Source organism: Syngnathus typhle, linkage group LG19 (assembly GCF_033458585.1).
Source record: "Syngnathus typhle isolate RoL2023-S1 ecotype Sweden linkage group LG19, RoL_Styp_1.0, whole genome shotgun sequence".
Lineage (NCBI taxonomy): Eukaryota > Metazoa > Chordata > Actinopteri > Syngnathiformes > Syngnathidae > Syngnathus > Syngnathus typhle.
This window is the reverse complement of record NC_083756.1, coordinates 4,778,394-4,794,598: the sequence shown is the minus strand read 5'-3', so window position 1 is coordinate 4,794,598 and position 16,205 is coordinate 4,778,394. Positions and strand designations below refer to the sequence as shown.

The window sequence follows — 16,205 nt, the reverse complement described above, 5'->3', positions numbered from 1 at the left end:
ATTTATATTCATGACAGAATAATCATTTGTTTAAGTCAAAAGTGTTGAAACACTGGCTTTATTTCAAATTCATTGCATTAAAGCAGTGCTTCTCAAATAGTGGGGCGCGCCCCCCTTGGGGGGCGCGGTGCTATTCCTGGGGGGGCGCGTGTGACCCTGGGGAACAGGCTTTTTTTTTGGCAGTACTAGAATAAAGTGTAATTGCGCGTTTACTACAGCAGGGGGCAGTGGCGCTCTCATTGTTACTTCTGTCACGTTTGCGACAGTGCAACATTTTACGACTTACAAGACAAGTTAGGATAGTCACGGTGGGGAGGGGGGGCGCGAATAGTTTTCTTCTTGCTGGGGGGGGCGTAACAGAAAATAATTGAGAAGCACTGCATTAAAGCGTCATTCGAACCTAAAAATTATAATGCTATAACTAAAGTATAATCTACATCTACATTTTTTTTTTTTCACTTCCAGTGACTTCCCAGTCGTTCTTGCCACCTTAGTGCTCGTGTCCGGTGGGGCTGTCGTAGCCCAGCGTGTCCCCCAGGTGCTGGTGGGCAAAGAAGGCCCGGGCCATCTCGTTGATGTGGTTGTAGGCCCCGATGGACTTGAAGTACTCTACATAGTTCCAGAAGTCCGAGGTGGAGTACGGCCAGTAGGGGACGGCGGGTGGTTCATCGTACGGCACTGAAGTTGAAATTGGACACATTTAAAAAGATTAAAAAAAGATATTATTAAAAGTGAAGACAATTTGCAATTCTAGTCATGACACACGAATTTGATGCACAATTTGTCTTCGCGGGCCACATAAAATGATGTGGCGGGCCGTATCCCGCCCCCGGGCCTCGAGTTTGACACCTGTGTATTCGACCATTTCTTTACTATTTTGAAGAAAAAAAAAAATCAATAGCTTCAATCAATGCTTAAGTTTGTTGTTGATTTATTTTTGAAAATCTTGCCTAACTTCATTACTAAAAAGTAATATTGTGATATGTTTTCAAAAAGTGATAGAAGAGTTCAATTTGTCCTTTACCTCCCTCAGGGATGACCCTGGCCTCTGTGGAGCAGGAAGGAGCGAGCAAGAGAGACAGACAGAGAGAGAGAGAGATGGAAAAAAATAAACACCCAGCAAGCATTCCGAGTACGGCCATACACAAAGACGGGATTCAGCTCGGACAGACTTTTAGCCGACCTGTGAGCTTCTCCAAACAAATAATCTTGCCGCAAGACACACACACACACACGCACACACACACACACACACACTGATGGTGGAGGAATTCGGCACACTGCAGACAGATGCGTCTTTGTACACGCAATGCAAAAAAACAAAACATATGAAGCATTATAATAGACAACTATTAAACGTTAAGTATTATTGCACCTCTGTATACATTTGTAAGAAAATTACAATGCAAAGTAAGTTTCAAAAGTGTCCTTACCGCTGAGGTGGAAAACAAAGACACAAAGTAAAACAGTGAGGCAAAGTAAAGTCTTCATGTCGCTGCCTTAAAATGAAGACAAACACAGGAAAAGTCAGACCGCAACGATCATCCAGCGTTCAAAATCGCAATTCAGCATTTAAGGCACATTACGAGTAGAAAATGTCCATACTTTGGGAGAAGTATCAACATGTTTTTTCTGATGTACCTGTTGGGAGTGTTGCTGTTGATCTGCTGCTTGGAATTGGTCTTCTGTTGCAGACTCAGTGACCGAGGGGAGAACAACCCCCCCCCCCCCCCCTTACACACACGCACTTACACCACCTCTCATGCACACACACACACCTGCAAATGCCCACTTGTGAAAAAGGATGTAGCGCATCCACAGTAAAGTCCTTTTTGATTGGTTAAAGTGTCAAATCATTTAACCAATCAACCTGCTACTTCACAACCTCAAATAATAAAAGGTCAACCTAACGATCTCTATCATCTTCCAAGTCAAACATATATTTCTCATAACAGTCTTTATTCTAATCACAAGTAAAACAAATATGATTAGAAACTTGCATTATGATTCAATGATTATTTGATTTCCCCCTTTTTGTCAATCAGCAGCTCAATGAGTTTTAAATATACTAGCAGATAGCGAATAGCTTAAAGTTAGCGTGTCATGACCGACCAACGACAAACGTGCATTCTTCATATTTGGAAAGAATGTAATCCCACCGCGAAAAGCCCTTCTCAGGTCACTGATTAAGCTAGCATGTAGCGACGAGGCGCTAGTCGTCCTTGCAACCCGTCTGATCGGTGACGGTCATGCGAAAGAGGTCCACACCCTCAGTCAAGAGCAAGTCCTGAGCGTAGCGCACGGTCTCTGAGGGCAAGAAGCGCGAGCGGCCCAGGATCCAAGCGTACTCCACGTGGAATAGGCGCAGGATGTCGGTGCACGAGTAGACCACGGCCACGCTGTTGTAGTCTGTGCTCAGGATCCAGTACGGACTGTAGGGGGTGACTGCAAACAGAGGTTGACACCAGCATGTAACCCGGTCGGGGGCTAGCGCTTCAGTCCGAAAAGCTAAAATTTCAATCACCATCACAGTAACCCCATGAGTGCAAAAAAAGTTTTCTTTCTACTCCCGTCCGCCTAATCCACTGTGTCAAACTCGAGGCCCGGGGTCCAGATACGGCCCGCCACATCATTGACATGACTAAAATTACAAATTTTCTTCACTTTTTTAAAAAAAATAGAGATATTGCTAGCAATTTCTTATTACCATTCATCTTTCTAAACTATTTGAACAGTTTTTACGAGTCTCTGTTTTCAAAACTAGTTATTCATTAGTTTGTCATGGAGGGTAACTATGACTACAATGCGGCAAAGCACTGAAAATCCAAAGCCTCCCTTTTTTTATTGAAACAAACTCTCCCTATCATAAGGCCAGCGTGAAAGAATGTAATGATGTCCGCGTGGGATCCACTTAAGCGAGCAGCCGCTGAGGGACTCGCGGGCCCGATTACGCCTTGCCGAGCTTTGTCAAAGCTGCCGATTGTTTGCCTCCATTGTCTTTCGTCATGGCTATAATGATTGACGTTGCTCGACTGCGTAACCTTGAGAAAGGACTTACAGTAGGAGAAGCTGACTCCAATTTGGGCCGCTTCTCTCAAGTCGGGCACCACCGCTGTCCCCTCCGCTGTGCGCACCTTGTCTTTACTACAAACACAGAAAAGTGATTCCTCATTGGATGAGCGTAACATCGCACACCAGAAGATTTGACAAGTTGACTCCATGGAAACCTTTGGACAGGTTTCATATCTCGTAAAGTCTGGACTCACTAGAACTGCGAGTTGAGCACTCGGATGGTTCCGTCCGGTCGTATGGAGTAGTTGGCCTCGATGCACTTGCCCCTCTCGAAGCTGGCGGGCAGCTTGGCGATCTCGTACCACCTGCCCAAATACTGAGGAGGACAAGAGCGGGTTTAACGACGGCCGGGGGAGCAACGTGACCTCATCTGGCTTACCTGCTGGAGGTTGAAGTTGGGCTGCACCTTGGGAGTGGGGCAAGGCCCCCAGCGGTATGTCTGCGCCGAGGTCAGAAGCGGCCACAACGCCAGGGCGAACAACGCCAACATGCTTTTCTCCAAAGGCACAAAGAGTGAGACGGGTAGAAAGCGGCTGAACCTTTCACACCAAAAGGATCGGGTGGAAGTTGGAACGTTCCCGACCTGCTTTATACTTCACATAACCTCTTATCGCATTTTTAGAAATCCGAGATAGCGCTTTGTATTTCGCAAACAACAATGTGTGCTTATCCAACAACTAGTTGAGCAGGTTGAGCAAGTTGTGTTCCACCATTAAATAACACAATTTGTTGTTCACAAACCTACAAAATATTTACAAGATTTTTTTCACGACCTCTATTAAACACTACTATTCTCTTCAGTACTTTCAAGCTCTGGATTTGAATTACGTATATGTGTGTGTTTGCATTTGTTTCAAAGTTTTGAAAGCGTGCAGACACACTGTTACACAATTAATATAGCTTTTAAAAAAAACAGGAACTTACCTTGATGACATCAGCGGACCCTCCAGCCTGAAGGCTTTCTCCTCTTCCGAATGGTGGTAACTTAAGTTACTTAACTTAAGCAATTGCCTGGAAGAGACGTCACGTCAATAGTCGACGCTGATTGGACGTCCGGAGGAGCGTCTCCTTCGATTTTGCCAGCACGTGCGCGCTGACAGTAGCAAATGGAATTTATTGGAGGCTGAAGCAAACAAAGATAATACGTACTACATAGGTGTAATTCCCGCGTCTGCCACTAGGTGTCAGTAGAATTCCGTTTTGAGAAATAAACGAGTTTATATTTATTATATACACACTATACAAGACTGTTTTCTTTTCTATTTAGAGTGAATGTATCAGTCGGTCATTTGTTTCGCAGTACATTCACAAGCTGCGTAGTAAAAAGAGACAAAAAGACTCGTCATAGTAATGATTTATTTCCAGTGTTCTTCGAGGGGGACATTGCACTAGCGTTTGTGCTGACGAGACACATGCGACTGCTTCATGTTTTTGGAGAAACATTCCGAACGAAGAAATAAAAAGAGCTTAACCTGTCTCAAATTCATCTTATAAACAACGTTTTATAGAAAGTTACAAAACGGGGGGAAAAGAGGCACTTTTGGGAGGACAACAACATACATTGACCTGATGTCTGTTTGGGACAATAACTGGACAGAGATTGGAAATAGAAAAAAGGACCATAGGCAAAAATATTGCATCCTCGTACTCTGTCATTATTGTTACATTTCATTTTATTTGTTAAAATTGGAATATATTTGGCTAACTAATCTCTGGCTGTTGCGTATGTGAGGTAAAAACAGAGACATTCCCACAACACGCGCCCCCCTTGTACCATGTGACCAAAGTTAGGATCATTTTTTGCTTCTGATTTGGCTCCAATTTAGCCACTTGATTGAGAGGTCCCAGTACTTATGTCCACATGTTTCTTCAAGCACAGGGACAATGTATCCCCGCATAGTCGTGGTTTAAAAATCGTTTCTTTTTCTACGTATTTTCTTTCTTGGAAAAAACTGGCCAAAGAAATAAACGCCTTACTCTGGCGCCCTCTGGTGGCTGGTTTTCTGTGTGAGCTGAGACAAACTCATTTGGACACCTTGTGGCAAGTATAGGGAATTAAAAATATATTTCCTGTGAATAGTGGAGGAACTCCGTACATTGTCCAAGTATGAGAGTTGTACATTCGTTTGAGGGGGTAAAAATAACAGAAGAAATTCGGGTGGGTGCGCACATGCAGCAGGAAGTTCCAGTCTGGCTAGCGGTTAGTGAAGTTTGCCATCACAATCATGGCAGCTGTACACGTTATTTACACAACAAAACTACTGTGCAGCTGAGAGTGCACCTTTGCACATTTATCCAGGTATTGAGGGGGGGCCCCGGGTCAAAGGTACTGGTAGAAGCGCGAGCACACCACCTGCGTCTCCGACAGTTTGTGAGGGTGTGCGTCGTCGCCGCTTTTGCCGTTGGTGGCCACCGCGTTTTCGGGGGCAGCATCGGGCACCGCCTCAGTGTTCGGCGGCGGCCCATTTTGGCCCTTTCGGCCACGATCCCCGCCGAGCCAGTCGCGGATGCTGAAGTCCTGCGAGGCCCGTCTGGGTTTTAGGCGGTCCGGCAGCGACAGGTCAGCCGTCCGGTCGGCGCCGCCTTGCTCTCGCCAGTCGTGGACGAGCTCGGCAAAGTCCCTTTGTCCGCCCATGGTGTGGCGCCGGCGGATGTTCTTTCGTCTGACGTCGGAGGCGCGGCTCTTGGGTTGGCATATGTCGTCTGAGGAGCGCAGCCGGAACTTGAGGCGCTCGGTGATCTTGAGGTGCCACGCGTCGGACTCCGAGCGCTCCGACTCGCTGCGGGACGACGAGCTGAGGCTGCCGGTGGACCGCCCCTTCTTCATCACCTCCAGGACCCGCGCCAGGCGCGAGGAGGTCTCTGCCCGGGCTTCGCCGCCCGCCGATGACCCGCTGTCCGTCTTGCTGTCCGTCTTGCTCCGTAGCGACCGGCGACGAGACAGCGTGTCGCACTCCATCATCTTCTGAGTGGGGAAGAGCCGCCGCCCCTCCATCTTGGTTCTGCCACCCTCGCCGTTCTTCTCGGGGCAGGGCGTGGACTGGCTGGCGGCGCTCAACGCAAAGAGTGGGAAGTCGCTCTCGCTGTCCGTCTCCATGGGCCGGCCCTCGCTGACCAGCTCGCTGCGTTCGTCGTCCGCCTCCTCGCCGCCCTGCAGCTCGGGGCTCAACGCCAGGGACTCGGCGCCGGTCAGAAAGGTGACGGACGACGTGGTGGAGTAGTCCGAGGTGATGGAGCTCACGTCCACCTCAACAAAGGCTCCGGCGGTCGGCGCTTTTGGCTCGGACGACGCGGCAGAGTCGAGGGTGCCAAGGTACGATGACGGAGGGTCGGAAGAGGCTGTTCCCTGAGGGACACCTCGACCACCGACGTCCGGGGAGGGATCCCTCTTGGCTTTGGGCGTGGGCTCGGCGCTTCTACCGTTCTGTTGATCCTTCCTAGTGCCCGCTTTGGCCTTGGCGCTGCTGAGGGCGTTCTCCTCCAGTTCCCCCTTCTGTCCCGGAAGTTCCTTCTTGGGGAAAACCCCATCCGGGTCATCATCAGAGCTGCTGGGCTGCACTTTCTCCTTGGACTTTTTTCTTTTGCGATTGGCTGCGGCAAAGATGGAGGAGACCAGGAGCTCTCGGCCACACTGCTCCTTCCCCGAGCCCCAGGAACCCTGCGCACATACCACGTGATAGGAAAGGGTTCTGGAAGCAAGGATCATCTCTGTGACTGGACCTTTGTATTTCCATCAAGGCAGAAATTCTCTTCACTTGTGCTTGCTGTCACCCTACACTCACCTTGGACTTGGCCGAGTCACTCGTGGGAGAATCTGCGGAAGACAGGAGAACAACAAACGTACATTAGGAGGGCAGGTTGTATAGTGGTGGAAGAGGAGAAGCATGTTGATGGCGGGATGAGCGCGCACGGTAGCGTGAGACACAAGCGCGAGCACGCGCGCGCCATGCTGGACACTGCCGAAAAGCGGGACAGAGGGAGCAAACAGCGCCCTCTGCTGAGTCAAATTTCAGCACGGAAAGGTACGAAGCGTGAGACAGACGTGTGCGCCGTGCAAAATGGACACAAGCAGCCGGGAGTGAGTGTTTTCAGAACGGAATCATTCACACTTCTTGTTGATTCTCCCTTCTATGCCCTGCTTTGGGTAATGCTCACACAAAACAATGCACACAAGTGGCTGCCATGACAAGAGTGAAGTGATGTGCGGGCGGGGTCACAGAGGGGCTCGACCAGAGGGGCTGGACCTATGACAAGAGAGGACGCTGCACGGGACGCAACGTGTCGGGCGCCTCCCCCTAACTTATGTATTTGATTTATGATGTACTCTGCCCCTCTGCGCCCCCTGCAGTAGAGATGATGGTAGGACAGGCGAGACCGTACCGTGGCATCTCCCGCGCGGGCCAGCTATGAAACAGTGAGGAGAGACAGCGGAGAGCCTTTTTCAGACAGTCGTAGTGGCCAGATGCTGACAGAAAAGCCACCACAGGGGGCGCCGTACTGTACCGTGTAGCTGCGTGCTTTGTTTTTTTTTCGGAGGGGGGGGTCCTCTCATTTTTTTCCGTTACCCTTTTTTCTTAAAAGAACCGCGGGTTCCGGCAGACTAGGCAGCTACAGCGGGGGCAACAATCCTCCTTCTTCCTACAGTTCCAGTTGTCCATCACGGACATTATAGAGTCCATCAGTGACATCGTGGCGTGATAGACTCCGCCCACTTGGCCTGTGTCAAGATCAGTATGTGTGAATGGCGGCAAAGCCTTTAGGACACCCGACAGAGCCTCACTAGTAGAGACAGAGGGATTGAGAGGAGGCCTTTGGACTGGGAACACTGCAAACAACGTTAGACACAGCAGTGGCGGCGGCGGCGGCGGCAGCAGAACGCGCGCAAGCTCTCGAAAGAAATCAAGCTGCAATTTATCGCTTCTCGCCACCGTCAGACGCGAATAAATCGAAAGCCAAATGCTGGTATGCGGCCACGACCTTTCCCAACCTTCACCGAGGCAAGAAGCCAGCAAACAAACCAATTTCGTGCTATTGCAAATGTGATTAGGTAACCGGAGGTGTCCATTTCGCAACAAATGGAAACTGGGCCGCTTGCCGCGACGGTTGGGAAGCGCCGCTCTACGCCGCCGGCGGAGCCAACGGAGAGAGAAAAGCTCAGCGGTTGGCGCCCAGGCGGCGCGCTTACCCGATACTTCGCCCTGCGACGTGCCCGTGCGACCGATGTTGGTGAGCAGGTGGTCGATGTTGGGGAGCGGCTGCGACTCCACCGCGCTCCCCCCCTGCAAAACCCTCTGCAGGGAAACACAAGACAACAGCTTGCAAAGTTTAGAAACAAAAGGCGCCGACATGCGTCAAAAAAAACATGGCGTGCTGCTGAAAGAACCACAAAAAAAATTGGGAGTCTGGAAACCGACCACCGCCACACTGAATGGCTCAAAATAAGAGATGCTCACCACCACGGGGTCTGCGTGGCCTCCTTCGGTGAAGAACCAGTCGTACTGGAAAACGGTAAGAAGAAAAAATTGGGATTGCGCAAAACGGAACAAAAATGTCACATTGTTTTTTTTTCACTCACATTCTGAATGAGAGTCTCGACTATTTTGTACTGGTCGGGCATGTGCGTCACCATGTTGGTCATGTTGTCCTCGGTGGTCCGCACCAGGGTGGGACCGAACACGATGGCCAGGTTCCTGGGTTCCATCTACAAGGATGATAACGGTATTAGCGAGCGGCTGCGCCCGAGACGAAAAGGAAGAGGCAAAAAGGCGCGCCTTGTTCTTCTCCGAGTTGTCCGCCACCGTTTTCAGGTGAGCCGAGAGGAACTTGAGGGTTTCGTAGTGATGATCGGGCAGCTGGCGAAGCTGAAAGGAGATCCAAGTCGTTCAAAACGACGACAAGGCGGTTACCCAGCGTGCAGGTGGGCAGACCACCTACCAGTCTCTTGATCACTTTGAGCCTCTCCACGGGTTCTTCTATTCTGTTGGCCTCAATAAAGTCAGCGTAGCTGTCTGCGGGGTCACATAGTCGATAAGTCACTTCAAAAAAACATGCGAGGAGACAAAAGCGCAATACCGTTGGTGAAGAGAGGCTCGGGCAGCTTCCGGAAGAACGACTTGAGCAAGCTGCTGATCACGTTGAGATCGCGCCATTTCTGCGAAAAGCCCACATGGTTGTGCCGAGCTGAAACGAAGCCAACTTGCAGCGCGACGGAGCAACGCAAGCACGCACATGGTCCTGGAGATGGACGTCGCTCATGCCCTTGTTGTTGAGCTCCTCCTGCATGCTGGAGATGGCTGCGTTGTTGCCGGGCACTCTGTAGATGCCCGTGTACTCCAGGCCTCGCTCCTCCACCAGCTCGCAGCACACCTCCACGATCAGCGGCACAAACTAAAGTGGACATTTTTCAGATGTTTAGGTTGGCTGTGAAAGGAAGATCTTGCAACAATGCACAAGAGACCTTGTTGTTGCGCGCAGGCGGACAGTCTTCCAGTCTCACTCCGAACGTCACGCCGGGAGATGGTTTCCTCTCAAAAGGTTTCCTCATCAGGCCCGGGATACCCTTCCGCCATGTGGCTTTGTCTCTGGGGGGGCTGGTGTCATCTGCGAGGGAGGGGCAGTATGAACACACTCCAAGAAAAGACGCGGCAACGACCGCTCGGTGCGGCGGCGCGACCTCCTGCTCGGCTGACCTTTGTGCATCACGTTCTTCTCCTGCTCGGGCTTGGGTGAATGAGGAGAGGGGGTTTTGCTGTCTCCTCCTTTGCCCCCCAGCAGGGTGTGACGGATGCTCAGCGACTGCCGAGACGACCGGGGCGACGCCTCCGGCTTGCTGCCCGTTGGGCTGAGGACCAGACAAAGATCCCAGGAGAGCTCGCACCCTGAACTCCCCCTCCCGACCCCCGTTTCTTACCTCATCAAGGTGTTGTACTCCCGGATCTTCTGGCTGATGAGGTCATGGCTGGTGAAGGCTGCGTTCTAAAAGGAGAAAAAAGATTACCTCGATGGCAAGCGGAGGGAAATGCCCGGCGCCATGTGGTTCTCACCTCCTCGTCCAGGTCGCCGCTCTCCTGGATGACTTGGATCCAGGCCAGCATGTCCTCACGGTCCTCGGCCTGGAAGAGGTACTCGCAGTCGGATGTGGTGAGGCGCAGCACGTTCTTGCGCTTGGTGTCGCTGTAGGAGATGTCGACGAGGCAGGCCCGAACGCTGATGGGCGGCAGCTCGTCGCCCGCGCGCCATTCGCCGTGCGCCCGCCTGTCCTTCTTGTCCTTGTACAGGCACAGATGGTGACCCCGCAGCACGGCGTACATCTGCTTCCAGGAGCGGGCGCCACCGCCGCCGCTCACACGCTGCCAAAAGAGTCGGAAAGTGTCGGCGGAGATGGAGCGCTTCCCATGCTCATATTTCTCTGCACCGTGTGTGCTACACCGCTAGAATTCATCCTACAAACAATCCAGATCAAATACACCCACAAATGCTAACTGGCAGTTGTGCAGTGTAGTACCACATTGAGCCACTGAGCTCTAGCAGGAGAGATGTGGCGAGCAAAAAGGTTCTTTAGCACTCGGGTGAAGCTTGGGAAGGAACGTGGCATCAATGCTAAAGGTACCTTGCCCTTGTCGTTATTCAGCTGCTTGAAATACAGCAGACCCTCCCGGGTGGCGTCGCAGAAGACGTCCGATGACGAATCCCTCCTGGATCCGGAATCTTGCGACGACCTGTCCATCGCCTGCGGTGAAAAACAAAATGTCCAACTTTGCTCGCTGGCGACGGCGGACGAGACGGCCTCACCTTCTTGAGGCCTTTGAGCCCGGTTATCAAGGATCTCCTACATGAGTAACAAAATGGACAACAGTGAGCGGGAAGCTTCTTTTTTTTTCTTCCTCGTCACACTCACCCTGCGCTATCTTCCCGGTAGTTATCCAAGCCTTCGTCGTACGACAACGAGCGCTCCGTTTTACCGCCCGAGTCCGACTCGATGACGGCGAGCCGGAGGGAATCTGAGAAAGAGAAAAGTGAACTTTGCCATTGGGCTCAGGCCGGCATTTTGCGAGTGGTGCCAATACCGTGGTCGTGTGACATGTGGCGGCGCATGAGGGGTGAGGTGGCCTTGATGGGCGTCGCCGAAATGACAGCTGAGGCTGGAATGTTGATTGTGTCCAGATCCAAGCTGGGGCTGGACGGCTCATCTGAGGAGACACACACAAACCTCGTCCTTCAAGACTCAATCAAGGATCTGTCCTGACTGGTTGTTGATGGATGACACATTTAAGGATGCCAGGTTGAGTTCAAGTGCGTTTGGTAATCTCAGACGACTCTTTAATCTACTCGTGCATGACATCACACGCCACGGCGAAGCAAAGCGGTAGCCAAAACGGCTGAGTCCTGTGCGCTACACGATGGAGGCTCTTACCTATAAAGGGGATGGAGTCCAGGGAGTCGTCCAGGTTTTGGGAGCCACCCTTGAGTCGGCCGGCCCCTGGCCTCCTGGAGCCGCCATCGGTCCAACACGCCACCGCGTCGACAGAGGCGGCCTTCAGTAACGGCTTGGCGCCTCGCTCATCACAAACAGCAAAGAGGCGGGACGGAGGGTGGGGCCGAGAAGTTCCAGAGTTTTTCTCCTTTCTCAGGATGACCGCCGTTGCGTCGTGTCCTTGCGTGCCGTTGGTCCGCACCGGCTTTTGACCCACGGCTCCGTTTATGTTGGCAGACAGGACGGTGCCGCTTTGCGTCAGCCGCTGCGTGGCCGCTTGACATGAGGGACCCGAGCAAGATGAAGACCTCGCCACCAAAGTGGCTTCCCACCCGCTCTCCATCTTCAGACTGTCGGCCCGAGTCCGGAGCTCCCGGTGCAGGGGTGATGGGTAGCCCGCATGGTTTCCGCTGATACCAGTTCTTTGGTCTTTGAGCGAGTCTGTGGTTTTGGTGGTGGCTAAGGGCTCCACCATGGCATTCTGAACAGGCTTTAACCTCAAAAGGTTGCCGTCTGTCCTTAACGGAGGTTTGCCAGACATCCGATCCGCCAAAGAGGAATTTGACAATCCGTTTGCGTCGCGCCCGGCGAGAGCTCTTTGGGCCGCCCCCTGCCTGCTGGCTCTGGCTTCCTCCCCTTGGCAAAGCAGAAGACGGTCCTCCAAAGCCGTCCGCTCCGTGGCGAAGGAGCCCCTTTGCACGGCGGCCTTCTGGCCCAGCCGGTCGAGCACGCGAGCTTCACCGCAGAATGGCAGCGCGTCTTGCGAAGCGCTCCGAGGCCAATTCCCGCTCGGCTCTAACCGGCCAAGCCTTTCCTGAGAAGCGCTTCGCAACGGGGTGGCGTGGGTCCCGCCGTTGGGCCCTCGCTCCGTCGACGCGCTCCTCCACCGGACCTGAGAGGCGCTCGAGCCTCTTGGACGACACGCAGATGATGAGCGCTGCTGAGCGTAGGCGGAGCCGGAGCCCGGGTCGGCGGCGGCACGCAAACTGTCCAAACGCTCCTGGATGGTGCGGCAGCCGTACGTGTGGAGCCTTTTGGCGTCAATGTAGTCCTTGTAGGTGGTGTAAGTCCTCCAGTCAATGTTCTGGTGAGGGGAGGGCGAGGACGTGGCCGAGGGGGTGCGACGGTCGGCGTCGCCTGATAGCTTGCCCGGCGAAGCAGCGGTGAGGGAGCTCGGGCTGTCGGGATGGCTCGGGCGGCGCACGGGGGCCTCCGCGGGACGCTGCAGTGGCGAAGTCGCCAGAGGTGGAGAAGACGCCAGAGGTGGAGAAGACGCCAGAGGTGGAGAAGACGCCAGAGGCGAAGTAGACGCCTCAGTGGAAGCACGCCGTGGGTTCTCCTCAGGCCTGAGGTCAGGGCCCGCCCGAGCCAGGCACACGGGCGACTTGTCATGACAAACGCAGACCGTCGTCGTCTGCGGCGGCATTTCCACTCGGTAGTTCTTCTCCTTTCGGTGCGAGGTGTCACCGCCGTCACTTCCCTCCGTCACCTTGATCTCGACCCGAGGGTAGCATATGGGGGGCGGTTGGGGGATGTTGTGGGCATTGCCGCTGTACGCCGCGTTTCCTTTCAGGTACGCGTCCTGAGAATACGCCTGCAAGACAACATACGGGACAGGGTGTGTCCTCCACAGCTGCCACCGCCGATGATGCTTTTTTCAAAGCGTGCGGAAGACCCGATTCGCAGACGCCAGCCAGACGTTTAGGTGACACGCGACGACCTCGGAAGGCGGATAATGGACACGGCATCCCACAAAGCAGCTCGCGACAATGCGAGCACATGCCGGTTGCAGTCGTCAGGAGAAGCCCAACAGAGGTCGCCTCTTTTGAGCGAGCAATCTTTGTCAACATGTCTCGACCTCAAAGGGACTCAAGTGGATGGCACTCGGGGGCAGACAGCGAGCGGCGTGAGGTCGGCCGCTGGCTGTTTTCCCTCTTTAAAGAGGCATGAAATGTGCCCCACCCTTGCACAGCGCCGCGATGATTCAAGCGAGGCGGGAGGAAAAGCCGGTAAGTAGCAAAGTTGCCATCTTACCAGAGCGGTGATGTCCCTGGAAAACTGCAGGCGGAAAAAGGACAAAGAGGTGTGAAACAAAGTTGACAGCCAAGCACAAAGACACCACTTTGTGCTGAAGGAAAAAAGACGACGGAGACCGAGCATGCCGCCAAGCCCCCCCCCCCCCAATAACACAACCGGTCGTGACAAACATCTCTTTTTGTATCCCACTGGAATTGGAAGAGAATCTTTACCAACTGCAGAATGTCCTCGTCCTTTGGCATCACACAGAGCTCCAGCGATGCATCGCTGCATCCAAGCAAACGGCGTGAGAAGAGGAACGTGCGCGGCGGCCACGGCGGCGCCTTCATCGGGCTCACCTGTTCTGGATCAGGGCGATGACCTGCGAGTACGTCTTGCCGATGATGCTCTGGCCATTCACCTTCACGATGCGATCGCCTGCAGGGAAAATGCATCATCAGCCACCGCGTCGGCACTGGCCACAATCTACACACGCACCTGTGCAGAGTCCGGCTCCGTGCGCGGGGCCGCCGTCCTTCACTTGCTTGACGAAAATGGTGTCCATGGGCTCCAGGCGACTTCGCCGCCTCCCTGCCAAAGCGTGACCCCCGTTTGAACTCAGCCGCAAAACCCTCAGTTGCTTGTTTTCACACTCACCTCGGCTGCCGTTGTCTTCATCCTGGACAAGAAACCAGAAGTGTGTATTTGATGATGTCATGCAAACTCCCCTCCCCCGAAAAAGGCATGCCATAGACCAACATCATAGTAATAAAAGTTAAGGCAGAGCAACGCAGGCATTTCTTTCATTGGCTAATTCTCGGCTGACTCAGCGGAATGCCAGCGCTAACAACTCCCTCACACAAAAGACCACAACTTCAGACTCAGCGTGCGGCAACGCCAGCGTCGACAATAAAATCAATCGACCCCCACCGTCACATACCAACGACTCGATTGCCTCAGACCTGGAGGCGGTTGTCACTCAAAAGTCGTTACCTTGAAGGAGTTGTGCACGGCCGACTCGGGCGGGTAGACGATGAAGTGGCGCAGAGTGAAGCCGAAGCCTTGCGAGGTGCGGCGCAGACACAGCGTCTTGGGCCCGGGCCAGGAGAACGGCTCCACCTCCGTCCCGAGAGAGCCCGCAGCCGAGGTCTCGCTCCGGTCGGGCCCATCCTTCTGGAAGAAAACAAACAGAAAGCCATGCCGTCGTTTTCCCACCGCAAACTTACTGACCATTCTATTCTATTCTTCTTCTGACCTGAGCTAAACATAATGCAGAGGTAAGTTTGGCAGCATTTTGCGGCAACTCGGTACCAAGCGTCCGCAAAAACACGTCAACAGTTCTTTGTGTCATTCGGGCACAGCGCTTGAGATCCAAATTGGACTCTTGAGCTTGACGAGTGAGGAATGTCTGGCATGCCACACGCACGCAAAATTGTGTTGAAAACAACATCATGAGCCAACGGTATTTGGGTTTGAGCGGCCGACGTCATTCCTCTCGCCGCACTGTTCCTTTCCAAACCTGTGAACACGAGGGAAAGATGCCAACAGTGACTGATCACACGGTCGTCAACAGCGGCGCCCTATTTGGATCGGAGCCAGAACATCAGCGGCAACAACTGGAAGCCCGGTGGTGGAATGTTCCCCTGGCACAGTTCGGTTAGCACAATCTGCTCAGCGCATCGAGCCCAACACAGTGCAAGGACGTTGCTTATGGAAAAGACAGGAGGAATTTGAAGGGCCCCATTTTGGAGCTGCTGCATTCACAACACCACATGCTGTTTCTATTTTTACAAGCGCATTTGACAATTTGAGGACAATCTGAAGCCAATGCTGCAAGTTCAGATGCCAAACACGTGATGAGCTCCAGTCTTGTGGTAGGAAACTCCCGCCTGGCTCTCAAGTCAGAAATGTGACGGCGACAAACAAGAGGAGTCGTCGGGCCGGCCGTGTGATGCCGCTGTTGGGCAGTTGAACAAAGTAACACCTGTTTTGGGCAAAATGAGCCGGTCCATTTGCAAATGATGAATGAGACCCTCTCATGTACCCAAAAAGCTGCCTCCTGTCCACGGCGCCGAGAGCAGATGAACCGCATCCCATATCCGGGCGGGGGAAAGAAATCCAGGGGATTTCCCCTCAGTGTGGCTGCGGCGAGCTTTAGGTTGGCCGTCCAGCCAAAAACAACGCAGAGGGTTAAAAAAGTAACCTCGCACGCATTCGTGAGATCCACAGTTGAAAAGAAAAAAAAAAAAGCAACAAGGATTTACCTTCCATGAGATGCCGCCCACATCTGGAACAGACAAACCCCCGATTCGACAACTTTACAAGAGCCAAAATAGCGCCGCTGCGAGCCCATTCCGGAAATCGCCTCTGTGTCACGGCGGCCATTTGAAATTCAGGCAGGACACGAGAGATGATTGCCATTTCTAAAAATACACATGACGGCACTTGAAATATTCACGAGCGCCACGTCGGGCATTCCCGTGTCGCGCGATAGAAGGCGCGCGGCTCCCATTTTAGGGAGACTTGTGCGCCCACGGGCCCGAGGATCAGCTCGCGTCTCCGATTCGCTGCCGCCAACTGATCTGCGGTTAGTTGGGAGAAGTTCTTTGCTGTGGGACGCGCCCTTCATGCTCCAATATAATGA

General features: G+C 53.1%; 3 protein-coding genes across 7 annotated transcripts; all 3 read right to left on the bottom strand.

Annotated features, from left to right (window-relative positions):
- Positions 1-370: 370 nt before the first annotated feature.
- On the bottom strand, positions 371-1,801 carry LOC133143496 (otospiralin-like). Of its 3 annotated transcripts, XM_061265420.1 has the most exons (4): positions 1,642-1,801; positions 1,434-1,499; positions 1,025-1,048; positions 371-678 (listed from the first exon to the last, which is right to left on the bottom strand). In XM_061265420.1, the coding sequence occupies exons 2-4, from the start codon at positions 1,489-1,491 to the stop codon at positions 491-493; spliced, it is 270 nt and encodes an 89-aa protein (XP_061121404.1). In that variant the 5' UTR covers positions 1,492-1,499; positions 1,642-1,801; the 3' UTR covers positions 371-490. The 3 variants fall into 3 exon arrangements, with proteins under 3 accessions (XP_061121404.1, XP_061121407.1, XP_061121403.1); XM_061265423.1 differs by having other exon boundaries at positions 1,434-1,801; XM_061265419.1 differs by having other exon boundaries at positions 1,025-1,801.
- A 139-nt stretch (positions 1,802-1,940) lies between these two features.
- On the bottom strand, positions 1,941-4,158 carry apodb (apolipoprotein Db). 2 transcript variants are annotated; one of them, XM_061265418.1, is made up of 5 exons: positions 3,997-4,158; positions 3,452-3,563; positions 3,267-3,388; positions 3,059-3,144; positions 1,941-2,445 (listed from the first exon to the last, which is right to left on the bottom strand). In XM_061265418.1, the coding sequence occupies exons 1-5, from the start codon at positions 4,005-4,007 to the stop codon at positions 2,213-2,215; spliced, it is 564 nt and encodes a 187-aa protein (XP_061121402.1). In that variant the 5' UTR covers positions 4,008-4,158; the 3' UTR covers positions 1,941-2,212. The 2 variants fall into 2 exon arrangements, with proteins under 2 accessions (XP_061121402.1, XP_061121401.1); XM_061265417.1 differs by having other exon boundaries at positions 3,452-3,611; positions 3,997-4,155.
- A 256-nt stretch (positions 4,159-4,414) lies between these two features.
- Positions 4,415-14,734, bottom strand: LOC133143494 (rho GTPase-activating protein 21). Of its 2 annotated transcripts, XM_061265415.1 has the most exons (24): positions 14,555-14,734; positions 14,219-14,240; positions 14,060-14,152; positions 13,921-13,999; positions 13,795-13,849; positions 13,580-13,603; positions 11,486-13,139; positions 11,139-11,261; positions 10,970-11,072; positions 10,864-10,900; positions 10,682-10,801; positions 10,116-10,421; positions 9,983-10,047; positions 9,762-9,913; positions 9,530-9,672; positions 9,301-9,459; positions 9,145-9,223; positions 9,007-9,080; positions 8,844-8,933; positions 8,648-8,773; positions 8,526-8,570; positions 8,258-8,363; positions 6,855-6,886; positions 4,415-6,730 (listed from the first exon to the last, which is right to left on the bottom strand). In XM_061265415.1, the coding sequence occupies exons 3-24, from the start codon at positions 14,124-14,126 to the stop codon at positions 5,393-5,395; spliced, it is 4,977 nt and encodes a 1,658-aa protein (XP_061121399.1). In that variant the 5' UTR covers positions 14,127-14,152; positions 14,219-14,240; positions 14,555-14,734; the 3' UTR covers positions 4,415-5,392. The 2 variants fall into 2 exon arrangements, with proteins under 2 accessions (XP_061121399.1, XP_061121400.1); XM_061265416.1 differs by lacking the exon at positions 13,580-13,603.
- Positions 14,735-16,205: the final 1,471 nt, after the last annotated feature.